The 20,225-nt window shown below is 40.9% G+C and overlaps 2 protein-coding genes across 6 annotated transcripts in view; both read left to right on the top strand.

The window, feature by feature from the left end:
* Positions 1-20,225, top strand: part of LOC136611234 (protocadherin gamma-C5-like) — a 403,514-nt gene that overhangs the window by 101,540 nt on the left and 281,749 nt on the right. The window contains exon 1 of one of the 5 annotated variants that reach the window (XM_066590600.1): positions 818-3,260. The exons of the other annotated variants lie outside the window; for them this stretch is intronic. Within the exon in view, the coding sequence (XP_066446697.1) occupies positions 819-3,260 (2,442 nt within the window). The 5' untranslated portion in view covers position 818. Of the gene's footprint in view, positions 1-817; positions 3,261-20,225 lie in introns of those variants that run through there. 5 annotated transcript variants of the gene reach the window in all.
* On the top strand, positions 8,168-19,400 carry LOC136613127 (uncharacterized). Its single transcript, XM_066593983.1, has 6 exons — positions 8,168-10,612; positions 12,337-12,349; positions 14,113-16,556; positions 17,743-17,842; positions 19,097-19,182; positions 19,293-19,400. Exons 1-6 carry the CDS (start codon positions 8,168-8,170, stop codon positions 19,398-19,400), a joined length of 5,196 nt encoding a protein of 1,731 aa, XP_066450080.1.

The raw sequence follows: 20,225 nt of genomic DNA, 5'->3' as shown, positions 1-20,225 counted from the left end.
ATTTCCGTTGTGAAGTGTTTTCTAAACTTTATAACATTTTCTGTAATTTGGTTTCCTTGAATGCATAATTTACCTTAATCTTGCTATACTACTTTACAATAGTAAATACCTCTTGCTGCATATACTGGCACCAGGCAGGAATTCATGGAAATAGAAGAAGTGCTTAATAATAATAGTTATTCACTATGTAGGCCACTGCCAACTATGTATACTGTACCAATATTATAATAGTCTAATAATAATAGAAACAATTTACAGTTAATAACTAAATATATTTATCACTGATAAAATGTTCATATACAATAGAAAACTAACAAAAATACTTCCCTACTATATAAACAAGCAGAAGCTGGTAAATTCACAATATGATGTTACTAAGAAAATTATGTGTGTTTGTATATATTACCAGATTATTTATACTTTTTTTATAGACTGATTTGTATAGTACTTAAACATACTATAATTTTAAAACACATTCTTTCAATATCACCATTTTCCTATTCTCGTCTACTTTTAACTGCATTCTAACTATTTGCCAGTAGAGGGTAGTCTTGTCATCCAGTCCTTCATTTCAGCAGCACTAGAGAATGTGCTCATGTCAGCCCTGCGCTCTCCTCCCCCTGGCTCAGTGATTCACCCTCCCATCGTTTCTCTCACACAAAGAAGAGCTGCAGCGCTGATGAGAGCCCTGTGGATGATTGTTTTCCTCAGATGGATTATATTTTTGGAAATATGGACCTATTAAATTCATGATCCCCATGCAGCTGGGATTACACAGCATCTACATGACATCAAATATCAAGGAAATCATTTAAGATATGGACAACAGAGGCTTTTGTCAGTGCTGGAAATGGCAAGTAGTCTGCTCCTTTCTCCTTTGTAGCTGGGGCTGGGTCTCTGGGCAGCTGCGTTATTCTATTGTTGAGGAGTCTGAGCCGGGGACATTGGTAGGAAATGTAGCTCAGGATCTGGGGATAAAACGTGCCGAGCTCTCTCAGCGCAGGATCCATCTGAGATCTGAGCAATCCCAGCAATATTTCAGTGTAAATCAGGACAATGGAGGGTTGGTTGTGAAGGAGAGGATTGATAGGGAGAGCCTGTGTGGATCTAGTCCCCGCTGCTTACTGCAGCTAGAGGCTGTGGCTGAGAATCCTCTGGAGCTTATTAGTCTGGAGATAGAGATTCTGGATATTAATGATAATTCTCCCACATTCTCATCTAGTGATAGCATTATTGAAATCACTGAAGTGTTTACAAGTCCCGGGGCTCGGTTTGCCTTAGAAATTGCTAAAGATTTAGATGTTGGTGTGAATGGTGTCAGTCAGTATACACTCAATACAAATCCTTATTTCTCATTGTCTGTGAAGAATCGTAATGACGGAACGCTCATCCCTCAGCTGATACTAGAGAAGGTTTTAGATAGAGAAGAGAAACAAGAACATCACCTCATTCTCACAGCTATTGATGGAGGAGAACCGGCCAGATCAGGGACCTGCAGAATAACAGTCCTTGTATTAGATATTAATGATAATCCTCCAGTCTTTAATCAGTCAGTTTATAAGGTCAGTATAAGTGAGAATCTGCCATTGAAAACTGTCATATTAACCCTGAATGCGACAGATCAGGATGACGGAGCAAATGGGGAGATTCAGTTTTCTTTTGATGGCCACACGTCTGATTATGCTAGAAAAAGATTTTCACTAAATGATCAAACAGGAGAGATTTATACAAATGGATGGGTGGATTTTGAAGAAAAAAACATTTACGAATTATCAATCAAAGCAATAGATAAAGGACTTCCCAAATTAGAAGGAAACTGCTTAGTACATGTGGAAATAGAAGATGAAAATGACAATCCTCCTGAAATTAAATTTACCTCAGTGGCTAATGACATTCCTGAAAATGCACCATCTGGGGATATTATAGGTTTTATTAATGTAAGAGACAAGGATTCTGGGAAAAATGGAGAAGTAAAGCTGGACTTATCACCAAATGTGCCTTTTAAAATCAGACCTGTTAAAAATCGTTATGCATTGGTGACAGATGGGAATCTGGATAGAGAGGAAACCCCCCAATACACTATAGAGCTGACAGCCTTTGATTTAGGGTCTCCTCCTCTATACAGTAAAACCAGCGTCACCCTCAGGGTGTCAGATATTAATGATAATGCTCCGCTGTTCACACAGTCTACTTATAATGCTTTCATTAAGGAGAACAGTGACCCGGGGACTCTCCTATGTACAGTATCTGCTAGTGACCTAGATGAGGGGGTTAATTCTGATCTGGTTTACTCCATAGTGGAGAGTCAGATTGACGGCTCCTCTGTCTCCTCCTTTGTCTACATTCATTCTAATGATGGGAATATATACGCTCAGCGTTCCTTTGACTATGAGCAGATCCAGGTTTTACAAATCACCATAAAGGTGGAAGACTCAGGATCTCCACAGTTATCTTCCACTGTTCCCGTCTTTCTCTTCATTCTGGATACAAATGACAATCCCCCCACCCTGCTGTATCCAGAACACTCTGAAGACCTCATTGTCCAAGAGAGGATCCCAAAGTCTACAAGTGCCGGATATCTGGTGACAAAACTGTCCGCAGTGGATCTGGACTCTGGTCACAATGCCTGGCTGCTGTTTACTCTCATCCACCCCATCAATTACTCATCATTTCAGGTGTCTAAACACACCGGAGAGGTGAGAACTGTAAGAGGATTCCAGGAAGCCGAGAACATGGAGCAACAACTTGTCATTTCTATCAGTGATCAGGGGAGTCCTCCATTATCCACCACAGTGACGGTACTTGTCAGTATGGCAGATGAGGTTATAGTGGAAAGACCCAAATCTGGGGACTTCCTGACAAATTCCAAACCCCCATCAGATATGACTCTGTATTTAATCATCTCCCTGGTGGCCATCAGCTTAGTGTCACTTGTTACCTTCATGATATTATTGGTGAAGTGTCTGAGGAAGGACAGTTATGATTGGAGCAGTAGTTGCTGTTTACTTGGTGGATCCCAATCCAAACCCTACACAGATCAGTATCAGCCGGCTCTGTACCTGAACACAGACGGGACCTTAAAGTACATGGAGGTCAGGATGGTTCCTCCAGGGTCCCAGGGGCTGAGTTACCAAACTCATTTACCCCCGGCCCCGGAACAGCAAGATTTCAGTATTGTGCAGCCTGTAAATTATCCCCAACTAAAGGATATATATCAAGAAGCCTCATCTGAGGGGGAATCACTGAATGATCCGAACAATGTAAGTCAAATTATTACAGTGTGATTACAAGTTTAGGTGATAAAATTGAAATGTAAATTAAGTGATATAATTGTGCTATTTATTCTTCTTTAATTACAATTTTTAGATATTGTTATGTTGATAAAAAAATAATTAGCCTCTGACTTGTCTATACGTTTAGGAGATCAGGTTTTCTCTAAGTCATGCTGCTTGAGGTCGCCCAAAGACCTCACTGCCAATTGCATATGTCACACATAAAGTGCCCGTTGGGGTGCCACTATGAAGTGGAAAAAAGCTCTGGCATCATCAGCTTGGTTGTCTGTGTTTTTACTGTGCAAAAATACACAGTTGGCCGCCTGCAGACAGCCGGGTCGGATCCCCTGTGGGAATTATAGCAGCGGTATCCGACCCGTGCCCCAGCAGGGACCAGTGCGCCTCTCACCTTCTCCCGTGGTTTCGGCTCCGATGTGTCGGCTGTCGGCCAGCCAGCACATGTGCAGAGCGGAGCGGGGGAGCCAGGAGTGACATTTCTGTGCCGGCCTCTGCGAGACCCGCACAGAAATAGAGCATGCTGCGATTAGTTTTCTGTGTGTATTTTCACGGGGACAAATCACGGCCATCTGCATAGGATTACGTTTTGTAATTCAATCCTATGCAGGCGGGCACGGGTAGAAATTCTGCGGGAAATCCCACAGCGGAATTTCTGCCCGTGTGCAGGGGGCTGTAGAAATGCAGGCAAACGTGCGCTTTAACACATAAAAATGCAGCTCTGCATGCAGCTAAAGCCTGCATAAATATGCAGTGTTTCTACATACGGTTGTATGAGGGTGGCCTCAGATCGCTCTCACATAGGATGCTTTTTACAGCAATCAGCGCACCGTTCCAAATGCCAGCATTCATTTCAATGAGTCCTCATGGAACAGTGTTCAAACATGGCGATTTTCGAGCGCTGTCAGCTCTATTTTCGTGCATTTTAGCTCTTTTTAACACACCTCATCACCCATCACAGTGATGTGGTGTCTTAAAAACCACTGTCAAACACTGTAACGTGCATTCAAAAATGCTGCATAAAAATTGTGCTAAAATGCTGCAGTTTCCCGTAGCGTTTTCTGAACGCATGTGTCAGAGCAGCCTAAGGCTGCCTGACCACTGGCGATGATCCGCTAGCAATAAATCGCCCGTGGATCACGCTCTGTAATGCTTTCCATAGAATTACTATGAATAGTGCAGTGCCAGCGTCCACATGCGGAGAATCATAGTGATTCTGCGCTCCTGGGTTTCAAATCGTGGCATGGGGGCCTTATAGTAATAACTAAAGTAACAAGTTGATTTATAATTACTTTCTCTTGTCTTAAATCAGTAACGATATTGACTGAGCTGCTAAAAAAAATAATCTTCATGGCCATAATATCAATATTTAGCTGTTTATGAATAGTTGATGTTTATTTTTCTTAGGATCTTTGTTGCTATACAAATGATAACCTACCTAATATCCAGAGTCACTTCACTGTTGATTTGTTAAAGGGAACCTGTCACATCCCATAAGCACTATAAACTAAGGCCGGCTGCACACGACCGGATTTCAGTTGTGGAATTCGCTATCATCACCTGCGCGGACGATCTGTGGTATTCCGCACCCATTGAAAAAATAGAGCAGTCACATTTCCGCTCAGATGAGTGGATAGCAATTGCGATTTCCGCGAGTGGATTTAAAATCACAGCATGTTCTATTTTTGTGCGGACTCCGGCAACAATATTGAGAAAAAGCATGGAAGTATATGCATTTTCTGGTATAACATCCAGGAGTTGTTGTATCCCCAACCCAACATGGGAAAAATTTGAAAGCATTATGAGAATAAGAGCGTGGGTTCAACACATTTTTGAGGCATTACACAGTTGTTAAAGGGGTTGTCCCGCGAAAGCAAGTGGGGGTATACACTTCTGTATGGCCATATTAATGCACTTTGTAATGTACATCGTGCATTAATTATGAGCCATACAGAAGTTATTCACTTACCTGTTCCGTTGCTAGCGTCCTCGTCTCCATGGTGCCGTCTAATTTCAGCGTCTAATCACCCGATTAGACGCGCTTGCGCAGTCCGGTCTTCTCCCTGGTGAATGGGGCCGCTCGTGCCGGAGAGCTGCTCCTCGTAGCTCCGCCCCGTCACGTGTGCCGATTCCAGCCAATCAGGAGGCTGGAATCGGCAATGGAACGCACAGAGCCCACGGTGCACCATGGGAGAAGACCTGCGGTCCACCGTGGGTGAAGATCCCGGCGGCCATCTTCGCAAGGTAAGTAAGAAGTCACCGGAGCGCGGGGATTTGGGTAAGTACTATCCGTTTTTTGTTTTTTTTTAAACCCCTGCATCGGGTTTGTCTCGCGCCGAACGGGGGGGCTATTGAAAAAAAAAAAACGTTTTGGCGCGGGACAACCCCTTTAACTTTAGTCTAGATTTACCACATCACACATTGCCTAGCTTTGAAATACAGTAATATTTGAGATAAGACTTTTAAAATGACAGATTGAGCCTGTCTATGCTCTTAGAGGAAGATGATCGCTGAATATCGTAGCTTTTTTCTACCACTTGGTCATTTTGCAGATGTTGTTGTTTCTGATTTTAGAGCAGGATCTGGTAATTCTCTAGCGGACAGAGATGATGAGGCTCCCATTTATGATAATAATTAAAGTATTAGTTCTACATTGTTACTATGGGAAATGATTTATTAATATTAATATATACTTGTATTATATGCAATTTCACACATATGTCTATTAGATAAATAATAAATTAAATGTCCATTAATTGTGGACCATGAAACAGTGTCAGAAGTCTGGATACACGAAGACTTATTACATGTTTATGTTTTTTTTCTTTTGCATATTTAAGTTTTCTTGTTATATACGTTAATCTCACTTGCTTTAACTTAGCCACAAAAAACATGCATTGTCTTGTATATTGATACATGTGAAACTGAAATCATGGAGCATTCTGGTGTTATATGACTTTAAAACATTGCATTGGAATCAGGACCTAGCAGTAGGTGGAAGCTGAATGGATTACAAACACCAACTGTGTTTTAGAATTCTATACTATCACTTTGACACACAAAGATATTGCAGTGTAAACAGTATACAGTACTACATATCTGGCCATTTACAGGGTTGTTCAATTGTTTTAAAGACGCTCATAACAAAAATGCAAGAAAGTTTCTAGACACATCTGTAACTTTGTGGGGTTACTATTGGCAGCCAGGAAGACAAAGTGCAAATGATAGATGTGCAAAGGGAATTGTAATTTGTACTACTAGTTCTAATGTCAAGTCTTGTTATTTAAAGTATAAATAGTGACCCAATTAAGGCCCTGTGACATCATCTTAAAAGTCTTCCATCGGGGTAAGCACTAGGAGCATCTTCTGATATATGCCTTCAATTGAAAGCTATGATATTTCCAACTGTGTGCATACAGTGGGATATATTGCAAATAGGTTGCCATTGAAAAGTTAGAAGGTTTACTTGGTAGTATGCATTTTTTTCTGTATACTTAGTAAGGGATAGTGTAGTGTACCATGTAATTCCATATCACAGAAAGAGGTATACAGATGTATACCAAGCCAGGGGAGGCCAAAAGTACACACTGTAAGCCCAATTTAGGTAACTCAGCACTATGAATGCATTTGACGTATACATCTGAATTTTTTCCAAGTATAGTTTGTTTGTCAAACATACAATATAATGTAATGTGAACATAGCCTTATGGGGAATAATGGACAAATGAGCATAAGCACTAGTGATAGTGATATAACAAGTTACTATGGGGCCCCATAGCAGACTCAAGAATGACTTGAACCTGATACATGGTAGTAAAATAAAGTCCCAAGCAATTGCATTTGTATTCCTAAAAGATGAAGAGGTTGATTATTTTTTTTATATTTTTAATATGTTGACCCTTTCCATTAGGGCTCAGTCACACGGGCGCATCGGGACCCGTACACCGGCGCCAATGCGCCCGTGTGACTGAGCAGTTACTGCAGAAAGAAGACGGCCGTACCTGCAGACGGATGTCTCTCTGCAGCGCTGATGAAAGAACACATGATCAGCAAAGAAGCCGGTCACATGTTCTTTCCTCCGGCGCTGCAGAGAGACGTCCGTCTTCAGGTACAGCCGTCTGCTACCTGCAGTAACACGGGCGCTGATGTGCCCAGGTGACTGAGCCCTTACTATACGATATTTTTGAAATAAACAATTTCGATTACCATATCATTTACATTAATCCTGTTTTATTTGGAAATATCTTGGTTACTGATTCTGATATTCACAGAAAGAATGTTGAGCAGTAGTCATAATAGTTATGTGCTACATAGGCCATTTTTTAACTTAAATATTACTGTACTATGGAATATTAACAGAACGAATTACTTAGAATGTCAGTAAGCAGAAGCAGGTAAATTCAGATGATTTTTACAAAAAAAAAGTATGTGAGTCTGTATATAATAACAGTTTCCTATTTAGTTTTTTGTTTACTCATTTATTTCTGATAGGATGATTTTTATATGGTTTAACAATATGTTTTAAAAACCAAGACTTTTGTTTCTATATCTCTGTTGTCCTTTTCTGTTCTACTTCTTTGCTGCATTCTCACTATTGGCCAGTAGAGGGTAGTCTTGTCATCCAGTCCTTCATTTCAGCAGCACTAGAGAATGTGCTCATGACAGCCCTGCGCTCTCCTCCCCCTGGCTCAGTGATTCACCCTCCCTTCGTTTCTCTCACACAAAGAAGAGCTGCAGCGCTGATGAGAGCCCTGTGGATGATTGTTTTCCTCAGATGGATTATATTTTTGGGAATATGGACAGATAAATTCATGATCCTCATGCATCTGGGATTACACAGCATCTACATGACATCAAATAGCAAGGCAATCATTTAAGATATGGACATCAGAGGCTTTTATCAGTGCTGGAAATGGCAAGTAGTCTGCTCCTTTCTTCTTCTTTGTAGCAGGGGCTGGGTCTCTGGGCAGCTGCGTTATTCTATTATTGAGGAGTCTGAGCCGGGTACATTGGTAGGAAATGTAGCTCAGGATCTGGGGATAAAACGTGCAGAGCTCTCTCAGCGCAGGATCCATTTTAGATCTGAGCAATCCCAACAATATTTCAGTGTAAATCAGGACAATGGAGGGTTGGTTGTGAAGGAGAGGATTGATAGGGAGAGCCTGTGTGGATCTAGTCCCCGCTGCTTACTGCAGTTAGAGGTTGTGGCTGACAATCCTCTGGAGCTTATTAGTCTGGAGATAGAGATTCTGGATATTAATGATAATTCTCCTATATTTTTATCTAATAATCACAATATTCAAATAACAGAATTATTAGCAAGCCCCGGTTCTCGGTTTGCTTTAGACATTGCTAAGGATGTAGATGTCGGTGTGAACGGTGTCAGTCAGTATACACTGAATACAAATCCTTATTTCTCATTGTCTGTGAAGAATCGTAAAGATGGAACGCTCATCCCTCAGCTGATACTAGAGAAGGTTTTAGATAGAGAAGAGAAACAAGAACATCACCTCATTCTCACAGCTATTGATGGAGGAGAACCGGCCAGATCAGGGACCTGCAGAATAACAGTCCTTGTATTAGATATTAATGATAATCCTCCAGTCTTTAATCAGTCAGTTTATAAAGTCAGTATAAGGGAGAATCTGCCATTGAAAACTGTCATATTAACCCTGAATGCGACAGATCAGGATGACGGAGCAAATGGGGAGATTGAGTTTTCTTTTGATGGCCACACATTTGAATCTGCAAGAAAAATATTTTATCTAGATAATCAAACTGGAGACATTTCCATTAGTGGACTGGTGGATTTTGAAGAACAGAGCTTGTATGAATTATCTATTAAAGCCGAAGACAAAGGTTTTCCCAAATTAGAGGGGAACTGCATAGTTTATGTGGAAATAGAAGATGTCAATGATAATCCCCCAGAAATAACATTTTCCACAGTGACTAATAATATCCCAGAAAATGCCCTAATAGGGACAGTTGTAGGATTTATTAATGTAAATGACAAGGATTCTGGAAAAAATGGAGAAATAAGACTAACTCTATCACCAAATGTGCCTTTTAGAATAAGATCCAATCAGAACCGTTATGCATTGGTGACAGATGGGAATCTGGATAGAGAGGAAACCCCCCAATACACTATAGAGCTGACAGCCTCTGATTTAGGGTCTCCTCCTCTATACAGTAAAACCAGCGTCACCCTCAGGGTATCAGATATTAATGATAATGCTCCGCTGTTCACACAGTCTACTTATAATGCTTTCATTAAGGAGAACAGTGACCCAGGGACGCTCCTATGTACAGTATCTGCTAGCGACCTAGATGAGGGGGTTAATTCTGATCTGGTTTACTCCATAGTGGAGAGTCAGATTGATGGCTCCTCTGTCTCCTCCTTTGTCTACATTCATTCTAATGATGGGAATATATATGCTCAGCGTTCCTTTGACTATGAGCAGATCCAGGTTTTACAAATCACCATAAAGGTAGAAGACTCAGGATCCCCTCAGTTATCTTCCACTGTTCCCGTCTTTCTCTTCATTCTGGATACAAATGACAATCCCCCCACCCTGCTGTATCCAGAACACTCTGAAGACCTCATTGTCCAAGAGAGGATCCCAAAGTCTACAAGTGCCGGATATCTGGTGACAAAACTGTCCGCAGTGGATTTGGACTCTGGTCACAATGCCTGGCTGCTGTTTACTCTCATCCACCCCATCAATTACTCATCATTTCAAGTGTCTAAACACACCGGAGAGGTGAGAACTGTAAGAGGATTCCAGGAAGCCGAGAACATGGAGCAACAACTGGTCATTTCTATCAGTGATCAGGGGAGTCCTCCATTATCCACCACAGTGACGGTACTTGTCAGTATGGCAGATGAGGTTATAGTGGAAAGACCCAAATCTGGGGACTTCCTGACAAATTCCAAACCCCCATCAGATATGACTCTGTATTTAATCATCTCCCTGGTGGCCATCAGCTTAGTGTCACTTGTTACCTTCATGATATTATTGGTGAAGTGTCTGAGGAAGGACAGTTATGATTGGAGCAGTAGTTGCTGTTTACTTGGTGGATCCCAATCCAAAGCCTACACAGATCAGTATCAGCCGGCTCTGTACCTGAACACAGACGGGACCTTAAAGTACATGGAGGTCAGGATGGTTCCTCCAGGGTCCCAGGGGCAGAGTTACCAAACTCATTTACCCCCGGCCCCGGAACAGCAAGATTTCAGTATTGTGCAGCCTGTAAATTATCCTCAACTAAAGGATATATATCAAGAAGCCTCATCTGAGGGGGAATCACTGAATGATCCAAACAATGTAAGTGGTGATATTATAGTATGATGACGTTTTTAGTTTAGGTGTTAAAATTGAAATTAAATTTACATGTTATAATTTAATTATACTGCTTTTATTACAACTTTTTGATATTGTTATACTAACGTCTGATTGATATAAATCATTAGCCTCTGGCTAGCACATAACTTTTGGGCTTCAGATATTGTAGTTGCACCCAGATTCTGCTTTGTGAGCGCTCCTATTGGCTTCTCTGACGTATAGGAGGACAATAGTAATAAAAATGGCACATGATTGTTAATGGTTCTTGATAGATGTATATATTGTAATAATGCCTAGGAGCTTCAAAGTTTGCCTTTGTTGAATGGTCTGTATGTAAGAGTAATAGTAACTAAATTAATGAGTTTGCTTTGTAAGTATATTACATTCTCTTAAGGCCTCGGTCGCACAGGCGTTTTTTCGCGCGATTTGCGGATCGCATGACGGATGCGCATCCGCAAATTGTGTGACCGGAGCCGAGGATTCGCCGAAAAATCTGCAGCTAGCAGCATTTTTGACGAAACGGCCCCGATGAAAGGAGCGCTGCCCGCTATCCTCTGCCATAGCCCTGGCAGAGGAGAACAATGTTTGCCCATTGAATTCAATGGAGTCGGCAATACAGCCGACTCCATTGAAAGCAATGGGCTGCCGGCAAGCGCTGGATGAATTTTCGAGGGAGGGCTTAAAAATATAAGCTCTTCCCTGAAAAACATCCTGAAAATGTGTAAAAAAAAAAAAAGTATACTCACCTTTTCCCTGCAGCCAGAGGTCAGCCGTGGCCGGCCGGCAGTTCTCCTGAACTGCTCTGTGTAGTATTCAGCAGGCGTGGATTTAAAATCAGCGCCTGCTGAATGGGCTGCCTCTGATTGGTCACAGCCCTCACCAATTAGAGGCAGCTCTCACTCACCCATTCATAAATTCATGAATGAATGGGTGAGTGAGTGTTGCCTCTGATTGGCTGAGCGCAGGGACCAATCAGAGGCAGCTCTCAGCTGTCATTCAATAGCTGTCATTCAATATGTTATGAGCAATATTTTGCATCAGTATTTGAAAGCCAAAATCAAGAGCTGAACCTGCAGAGAAGAAAACTATAAAATAATAATGGTTTCATAATGGTAAAATAAAATTGCAATATTAATTATATAGCGCATATTTTCTGTTTTCGTATTTTATAAGTAATGCCCATCAGTGGTGGAACATGGAAAGGCCTCGAAAGTCTAAACCTATTTATATACAATGAAGAGCTTTTATGAATTTTATTTATGTCTTTTACATATTTACATTTCTGTTATATATTATAGTCCTTTCAGCCGCTTAGAACTGTGCAATTTTATTATTCACTGACAGAATATATGTGATCCTAAATATCATAGGGCCATTCTGGCGTTGTATGACTATGAACCATCACATAGGAATCTGGACGTACTAGTAATGTTTGCTGCAGAAGGAATGCAAAGTGTTTTCAAACATCCACTGTGCTTATAGTTTTATACTATCACTTTGACACTCATGAAGTCATATACAGTATACCTGGCCATTTATAGAGCTTCTCGAATGATTTTTAACAGAAACAAAGCAAGAATGCAAAAGAGTGCAGATGATAAAAGGGCAAAGTGTCTTGCAGTTTGCCCACTCAGTTTTTATGCCAAGGGGACATGGTGCCTGTTTATTTAAATTATAATTACCTGACTCTGTCACGTCTCATTTAGAGCCATATCCGAGGTATGTGTTGGGAGTGTCAGCTGATATTAAGTTATTATAATGAAAGGCAATTTCAAATCGCAAAGCCATAAAAGAATTTGGGAGTACAAATTTATAACAACTTTTGACACCTTCAACAGAGGGTTAAATTCTTCAAGGGGATTCATGCGTGACTGGGAAGTATGAGAAATCTATAGGAGACATTACACACAGGCCTGGTGACCCACTAGCACTCATTCAGGGACCATAAAACCTTCACATCTTTATCAGTGGACTGTTTAAGTATTTATATATTTCTCTACTCATCCTTTGTTAGTATTCTTTTAAGTGCAAATTAATCAGATCCATGTCTGTGCCTTGTCATATGTATGTGTGTATATCTATATATATATATATATTTATATGTATGCCTCTTTGGATCTTTTTCATTACGCCTGAGGAAGAAGCCTGAGAGGTTTGAAAGCTCGCTATAACATCATGTATTTTTGTTAGCCAATAAAAGGTATCATATCTACAAGATTATTTGGTATCTCTTGCTGGGAACAATCCCATTCTGATATTTATCTGTATTAAATAGCTGAAAGGTGTCTCATTGTCTAGGTCTATAGCAGAATATGTTGCTCATAGGGTCCTATAAAATAAAGCATACACCATGCAGTATGCCCTTTTTTTTAACTATATATACCAGTATATAGAATACTGTAATTACTGTGCTATTTAATACCACAGATAAAGCTGTGCTGCCCTGTAAAAGGCCAAAGTTACACTCCTTCAACCTCTGTCGGGAGATTTCTGGACGAGCGCATCAAACATAGGACTCAATGTGATGTGAACTTAGCTTGAAGGGAATAAGGAGCAAACAACATGATTAAACACATTGGTGATAGCGATGTAACTAGTAACAATGGGGCCTCACAGCAAACCCTGTAGTCAATTTGTATTTTAAAAAAGATTTTATGTTTAGCACAAATTATTTCTTTATGTTTTACCATGTAATTGGTTTTCTAAACATCATGAGTCTCATGACATTTTCTGTAATTTTATTTCCTTGAATGCATGATTTACCTTATTCTTGCTATATTACTTTACAATAGTCAATACCTCTTGCTACATATACTGACACCAGGCAGGAATTCATGGAAATAGAAGTACCTAATAATAACAGTTATGCACTATCTAGAATGCTGTCAACTATTTATACTGTATCTTCATAGTAACAGTCTGATAATAATTGGAAGAATTTACAGTTAATAACTAAATATATTTCTCAGAGATAAAATGTTCATATACAATAAAAAACTAACAATAATATTTCCCTACTATATCAATAAGCAGATACTGGTAAATTCATATTATATTGTTACTAAGAAAATTATGTGTCAGCATATATTAGCAGATTATTTATTTAGACTTATTATGGAATAACTTGTATAGTGCTTAAAAATATTATCATTTCAAAACGTATTCTTTCTGCTCTAGTTATGGGCTGCATTCTCATTATTGGCCAGTAGAGGGTAGTCTTGTCATCCAGTACTTCATTTCAGCAGCACTACAGAATGTGCTCATGTCAGCCCTGTGCTCTCCTCCCCCTGGCTCAGTGATTCACCCTCCCATCGTTTCTCTCACACAAAGAAGAGCTGCAGCGCTGATGAGAGCCCTGTGGATGTTTGTTTCCTTCAGATGGATTATATTTTTGGGAATATGGACAGATAAATTCATGATCCTCATGCAGCTGGGATTACACAGCATCTACATGACATCAAATATCAAGGCAATCATTTAAGATATGGACATCAGAGGCTTTTGTCAGTGCTGGAAATGGCAAGTAGTCTGCTCCTTTCTCCTTTGTAGCTGGGGCTGGGTCTCTGGGCAGCTGCGTTATTCTATTGTTGAGGAGTCTGAGCCGGGGACATTGGTAGGAAATGTAGCTCAGGATCTGGGGATAAAACATGCAGAGCTCTCTCAGCGCAGGATCCATCTGAGATCTGAGCAATCCCAACAATATTTCAGTGTAAATCAGGACAATGGAGGGTTGGTTGTGAAGGAGAGGATTAATAGGGAGAGCCTGTGTGGATCTAGTCCCCGCTGCTTACTGCAGTTAGAGGTTGTGGCTGAGAATCCTCTGGAGCTTATTAGTCTGGAGATAGAGATTCTGGATATTAATGATAATTCCCCAACATTCTCATCTAATGATCGTATTATAGAGATCACAGAAATATTTGCAGGTCCGGGTGCTCGGTTTGCATTGGAAATTGCTGAGGATTTAGATGTTGGTGTGAACGGTGTCAGTCAGTATACACTGAATACAAATCCTTATTTCTCATTGTCTGTGAAGAATCGTAATGACGGAACGCTCATCCCTCAGCTGATACTAGAGAAGGTTTTAGATAGAGAAGAGAAACAAGAACATCACCTCATTCTCACAGCTATTGATGGAGGAGAACCGGCCAGATCAGGGACCTGCAGAATAACAGTCCTTGTATTAGATATTAATGATAATCCTCCAGTCTTTAATCAGTCAGTTTATAAGGTCAGTATAAGGGAGAATCTGCCATTGAAAACTGTCATATTAACCCTGAATGCGACAGATCAGGATGACGGAGCAAATGGGGAGATTGAGTTCTCCTATGATGAACACACTTCTAAATTTGCTAGAAAACTATTTGCTTTACATGAAAAAACTGGAGAGATTTATATTAATGGACTTGTTGATTTTGAAGAAAAAAGCTTTTATGAATTGTATATAAAGGCTGTAGACAAAGGATTTCCCAAATTAGAAGCAGGCTGCATGGTTCAAGTGGAGATAGAAGATGTGAATGACAATCTCCCTGAAATTACATTTACCTCAGTGGCTAATGATATTCCAGAAAATGCACCATCTGGGGATGTTGTAGGATTTATTAATGTGGATGACAAGGATTCTGGGAAAAATGGAGAAATAAAACTGGACTTATCACCAAATGTGCCTTTTAGAATAAGATCTCATCAGAATCGTTATGCATTGGTGACAGATGGGAATCTGGATAGAGAGGAAACCCCCCAATACACTATAGAGCTGACAGCCTCTGATTTAGGGTTTCCTCCTCTATACAGTAAAACCAGCGTCACCCTCAGGGTGTCAGATATTAATGATAATGCTCCACTGTTCACACAGTCTACTTATAATGCTTTCATTAAGGAGAACAGTGACCCAGGGACTCTCCTATGTACAGTATCTGCTAGCGACCTAGATGAGGGGGTTAATTCTGATCTGGTTTACTCCATAGTGGAGAGTCAGATTGACGGCTCCTCTGTCTCCTCCTTTGTCTACATTCATTCTAATGATGGGAATATATACGCTCAGCGCTCCTTTGACTATGAGCAGATCCAGGTTTTACAAATCACCATAAAGGTGGAAGACTCAGGATCTCCACAGTTATCTTCCACTGTTCCCGTCTTTCTCTTCATTCTGGATACAAATGACAATCCCCCCACCCTGCTGTATCCAGAACACTCTGAAGACCTCATTGTCCAAGAGAGGATCCCAAAGTCTACAAGTGCCGGATATCTGGTGACAAAACTGTCCGCAGTGGATCTGGACTCTGGTCACAATGCCTGGCTGCTGTTTACTCTCATCCACCCCATCAATTACTCATCATTTCAAGTGTCTAAACACACCGGAGAGGTGAGAACTGTAAGAGGATTCCAGGAAGCCGAGAACATGGAGCAACAACTTGTCATTTCTATCAGTGATCAGGGGAGTCCTCCATTATCCACCACAGTGACGGTACTTGTCAGTATGGCAGATGAGGTTATAGTGGAAAGACCCAAATCTGGGGACTTCCTGACAAATTCCAAACCCCCATCAGATATGACTCTGTATTTAATCATCTCCCTGGTGGCCATCAGCTTAGTGTCACTTGTTACCTTCATGATATTATTGGTGAAGTGTCTGAGGAAGGACAGTTATGATTGGAGCAGTAGTTGCTGTTTACTTGGTGGATCCCAATCCAAACCCTACATAGATCAGTATCAGCCGGCTCTGTACCTGAACACAGACGGGACCCTAAAGTACATGGAGGTCAGGATGGTTCCTCCAGGGTCCCAGGGGCAGAGTTACCAAACTCATTTACCCCCGGCCCCGGAACAGCAAGATTTCAGTATTGTGCAGCCTGTAAATTATCCTCAACTAAAGGATATATATCAAGAAGCCTCATCTGAGGGGGAATCACTGAATGATCCAAATAATGTAAGTGATAATACTACAGTTTAATAACAAGTTGACTTGTTTAGGTGCTAAAACTAAAATGTAAATTTTATTATATAATTATTTTTTTGTCTTTTTTAGATATTGTTATATTGATAAAAGTAATTAGCCTCTAACTGGAACATTTGGGTTCAGAAATTGTAGTTGTGCCTAAGTGCTGTTGATTGAGGTTGACCAATATAGGCCAAAGAGTGCTACAAATGGTACATGATTGTTTTTGTTTATTCTTAGAGATTTTGTATTAGGGCTCAGAAACTTCAAAATTTGTGTACTGCAGCATTTTACCGCTGTGTAAGCTACGGTAGCTCATCGCCACGTATGGCAGCAATTTTGGGCTGCGCTTGATAACGTATCTCACACATACTGTCATGCGCAGTCTTCCTTCTCTTTTTATTAAAATTTCCTGCTCTGTTGCTTAGCGACATATAAACTCAGCATATATGCAATTTAATAGCGTATGTACAGTATTTATAAGGCGCTCACAAAGAACAATAGGGCTCTGTCACACGTAATACGTGGTAAAATGCTGTGTTCCATTTTACACGCAAGTCTGAATGCATCAATGAAAATCAATATACTTTCATTCACTCCATTCATTGCATACTGTGGCACGTATATCGCGCACGTAATACACTGTTAAATGACTCTTGTGTGAGCCTGCCCTAAACCTGAAACATATTTGACTTAACTGTTTAAAATAATCTTCATGTTTATATATATAAATATTCAGCTGTTTATACATAGTTGATAGGGATGAGCGAGCGTACTCGGAAAAGCACTACTCGCTTGAGTAATTTGCTTTATCCGAGTATCGCAGTGCTCGTCCCTGAAGATTCGGGTGCCGCTGCGGCTGACAGGTGAGTCACAGCGGGGAGCAGGGGAGAGCGGGCGGGAGAGAGGGAGAGAAAGATATCCCCTCCGTTCCTCCCTGCTCTCCCCTGCAGCTCCCCGCTCCGTGGCGGCACCCGAATCTTCAGACACGAGCACAGCGATACTCGGATAAAGCAAATTACTCGAGCGAGTAGTGCTTTTCCGAGTACGCTCGCTCATCTCTAATAGTTGATGGTTATTTTTTTTGTATGTTTTTTGTTGCCATACAAATGCTATTCTAGAGAATATCCAGAGACACTTTGTTTTGACTTGTTAATCAAATCTTCTTATGGAACAGGCAATTAGGAGCTTGGGGATGTACTTGTCAGCGGTGGAAGTTGACACCCAGTCAGTTGGTTTGGATAACAGTGGGAAAATAGTCAAACTAACTGAAGGGGGTTGGACCCGATGACCCTTGAGGTCCCTTCCAACTCTACCATTCTATGACTGAGCGCCAACTTTCACCTGTGATAGTACAGGAATGAGGAACCAGATAAGTATAAAAAGCACATCCCTGGACTGGTGCTTATAGAATGTGACAGATTTCCTTTAAGGGTGCAGTCATGCAAGCGATTATTTAGTGCATGTATATGTGTGTTAAAATAATCGTACATCGCATGTGTTAAAAATCGTGTAATCGAAGCAAAAAAAAAAAGAAAGAATCGCACATAAAAATTTGCATATAATAGTGCAGTTGGTATCCCCTGCTGCAGCTGTGAGAGCTGCAGCAGGGGATTCCCTGAATGTGAAACCCCTGGATGCTGTCAGATCCAGGGGTTTCACCTTGTTGTCAATTGGGCCGGCGCAGCAACACAAGCCCTACTGAAAACATAGGGAGAATATTGCGCTCCTCTGCCACAGCTGTTGCAGGGGATTGCTTCATCCCCGCGATCCCCTCGTACCTCCACCTGACAATTCAGACATTGACCACCATCAGACTTTCAGGCTGGTGAGATCTGTGTAGAATTTTTTTTAGAAGTCCTCATTTATTGTGTTTACCCAAAAGATAACAGTCAATGATACTTTCATCTCAAAAAGTAAAGCAAAATTTGCCACAGCATGCATTGCGTTTCACTATTTTTCCTGCAGTATGGGTGACAATATTGTATGTGGGCGGGTGAGGTTTATGTACCAGAACATTGCTTTTTAATCCCAGTCTGGCCCTGGCCTGTGTTTAATAGACAGGTGAGCATTAAGGAATGTGCTCAGCTTCCAGCAGTAAGTGGTGTCCCAGATGCCAAGCCACACTGCATCTTTAGAATAGAATCTACCAAGTATATATGCATACTTTTTTTTGTCCTCTGTGAAGTAATGCTTTTTTTGGTTGGGGGTTGCAGGGAGGGGGCGCAGCAAAAAGAGTAGGGGCACCCCTGGTTAGGTGTATTATACAATTTAAAAAAACCTTAATTTTAATGACATACTATGAATGATCCTTAAGATAACATTATTATTGCAAATTCTGATTTAGGCATAAGAAGTAGATGCAGGTAATTTCAGGTTCATGTCATTGCCTTTTCAATCTGTCACGTACTTTGCTAATCTCTTTAGATTATAAGGGTATATTCACATAGGCAGTTTTTTTTCAGTCCTGAAAAATGGGACTAATGTTTTTGCAATTTTTACACAATTTTTATGCATTTCTGCAATCTTAGAGATGCTGATACAGTTGAAAGTGGGGATCGACCAGATGATCTTGGGCACTGCTCTAAAAATTCAAGGCTTAAAATGCAAATGCCTGGTAAGAGCAACTTCCTTGAACATGTACATCAGGTATAAGATGAAGTGATCACAAACAGCCACTGCGCTTTATAGTTCTGCACATACTAAGTCTATCTTCTCCCTGTGCAGTGTACTGATTATTGGAGAGGGATTCCTCTCTTCCCAGGACCTTCACCTGAAATTCTGCCACTTGCTCGGTCTTCCGGAAATGGTCCTGATGACATTCCAGCAAGTTGATGGACAGGGGTCTGCGGCTTGACAGAGGAACTGAGCCGGCCATATTGCTGCTGAACTTTTTATTAGGAAACAGGGATTAATAAGCAGCTTCTGAATTATTGGCGGTAAAGGCTCTTAAATGTGACAAACGGTTCAACAAATTGTCCATTAATAACAGTTTCTACAGTCCTGTGCTTTACCCTCGATATCAAAGATAGTCTCTCTTGGGCCTGAGGCCACAGTTGACTAGTAGTCACAGTTTTTGGCAAATCAAGACGATCCTCACACTTTTTGTCCTGTCTCTCCAGTGACAACTGTAGTCTCATGAATAGTTTTCAAAGTCCTTATATCAGTGCTCTGATATCGAAGTGAGAATGTTGGTCCAGGCCACCAGCAGTAGTAGGGCATGAGGTAGCCATAGACATCTTAGGCACCAAATCCATCAATCTCGATATTACAGGATATTCCAAAAATCGGAAACTTTCTGCCCCATGCTTCTTGACTTCTCACTTCTGGCTGGATACTAACTAACTGAAGGCCGTGCCAGTGGGCCTGTTACAACACCCAACTGGCAGCCACAGTTCACCATCCTGGTGTGGACTCTTCCTAGGTTTGAAGCTAAATACTAGTGAGTTAAAGGAGCTTCAATGAAGTCATGCCCCTCGTGACCCACCACAGCCAATAGAATAATAGACATATAAAAGATTAGAAACAATATGGAAAGAAACATTACTAATTGTGATTACTGGAGGTTGTGTTTGCATAACAAATCCTATGAACAGTGCTCAGATAATACAAACTTGGTAAGACATTCCCCAGAGCCTGTTACCACATGAACTCAAAATA

This window comes from Eleutherodactylus coqui, chromosome 2 (genome assembly GCF_035609145.1).
Source record: "Eleutherodactylus coqui strain aEleCoq1 chromosome 2, aEleCoq1.hap1, whole genome shotgun sequence".
NCBI lineage: Eukaryota > Metazoa > Chordata > Amphibia > Anura > Eleutherodactylidae > Eleutherodactylus > Eleutherodactylus coqui.
Note: the sequence above shows the minus strand (reverse complement) of the source record. Positions and strands in the feature narration are given on the sequence as shown.

Bases quoted from the DNA above. Each gene is read 5' to 3' on its own strand.
- LOC136613127 (XM_066593983.1), top strand. From the start codon at position 8,168: ATGGACATCAGAGGCTTTTATCAGTGCTGGAAATGGCAAGTAGTCTGC. The intron at 16,557-17,742 runs GTAAGTGATAAT...CTTATGGAACAG, and splicing joins CACTGAATGATCCAAATAAT to GCAATTAGGAGCTTGGGGAT. The intron at 17,843-19,096 runs GTTGGACCCGAT...CTGCAATCTTAG, and splicing joins AGTCAAACTAACTGAAGGGG to AGATGCTGATACAGTTGAAA.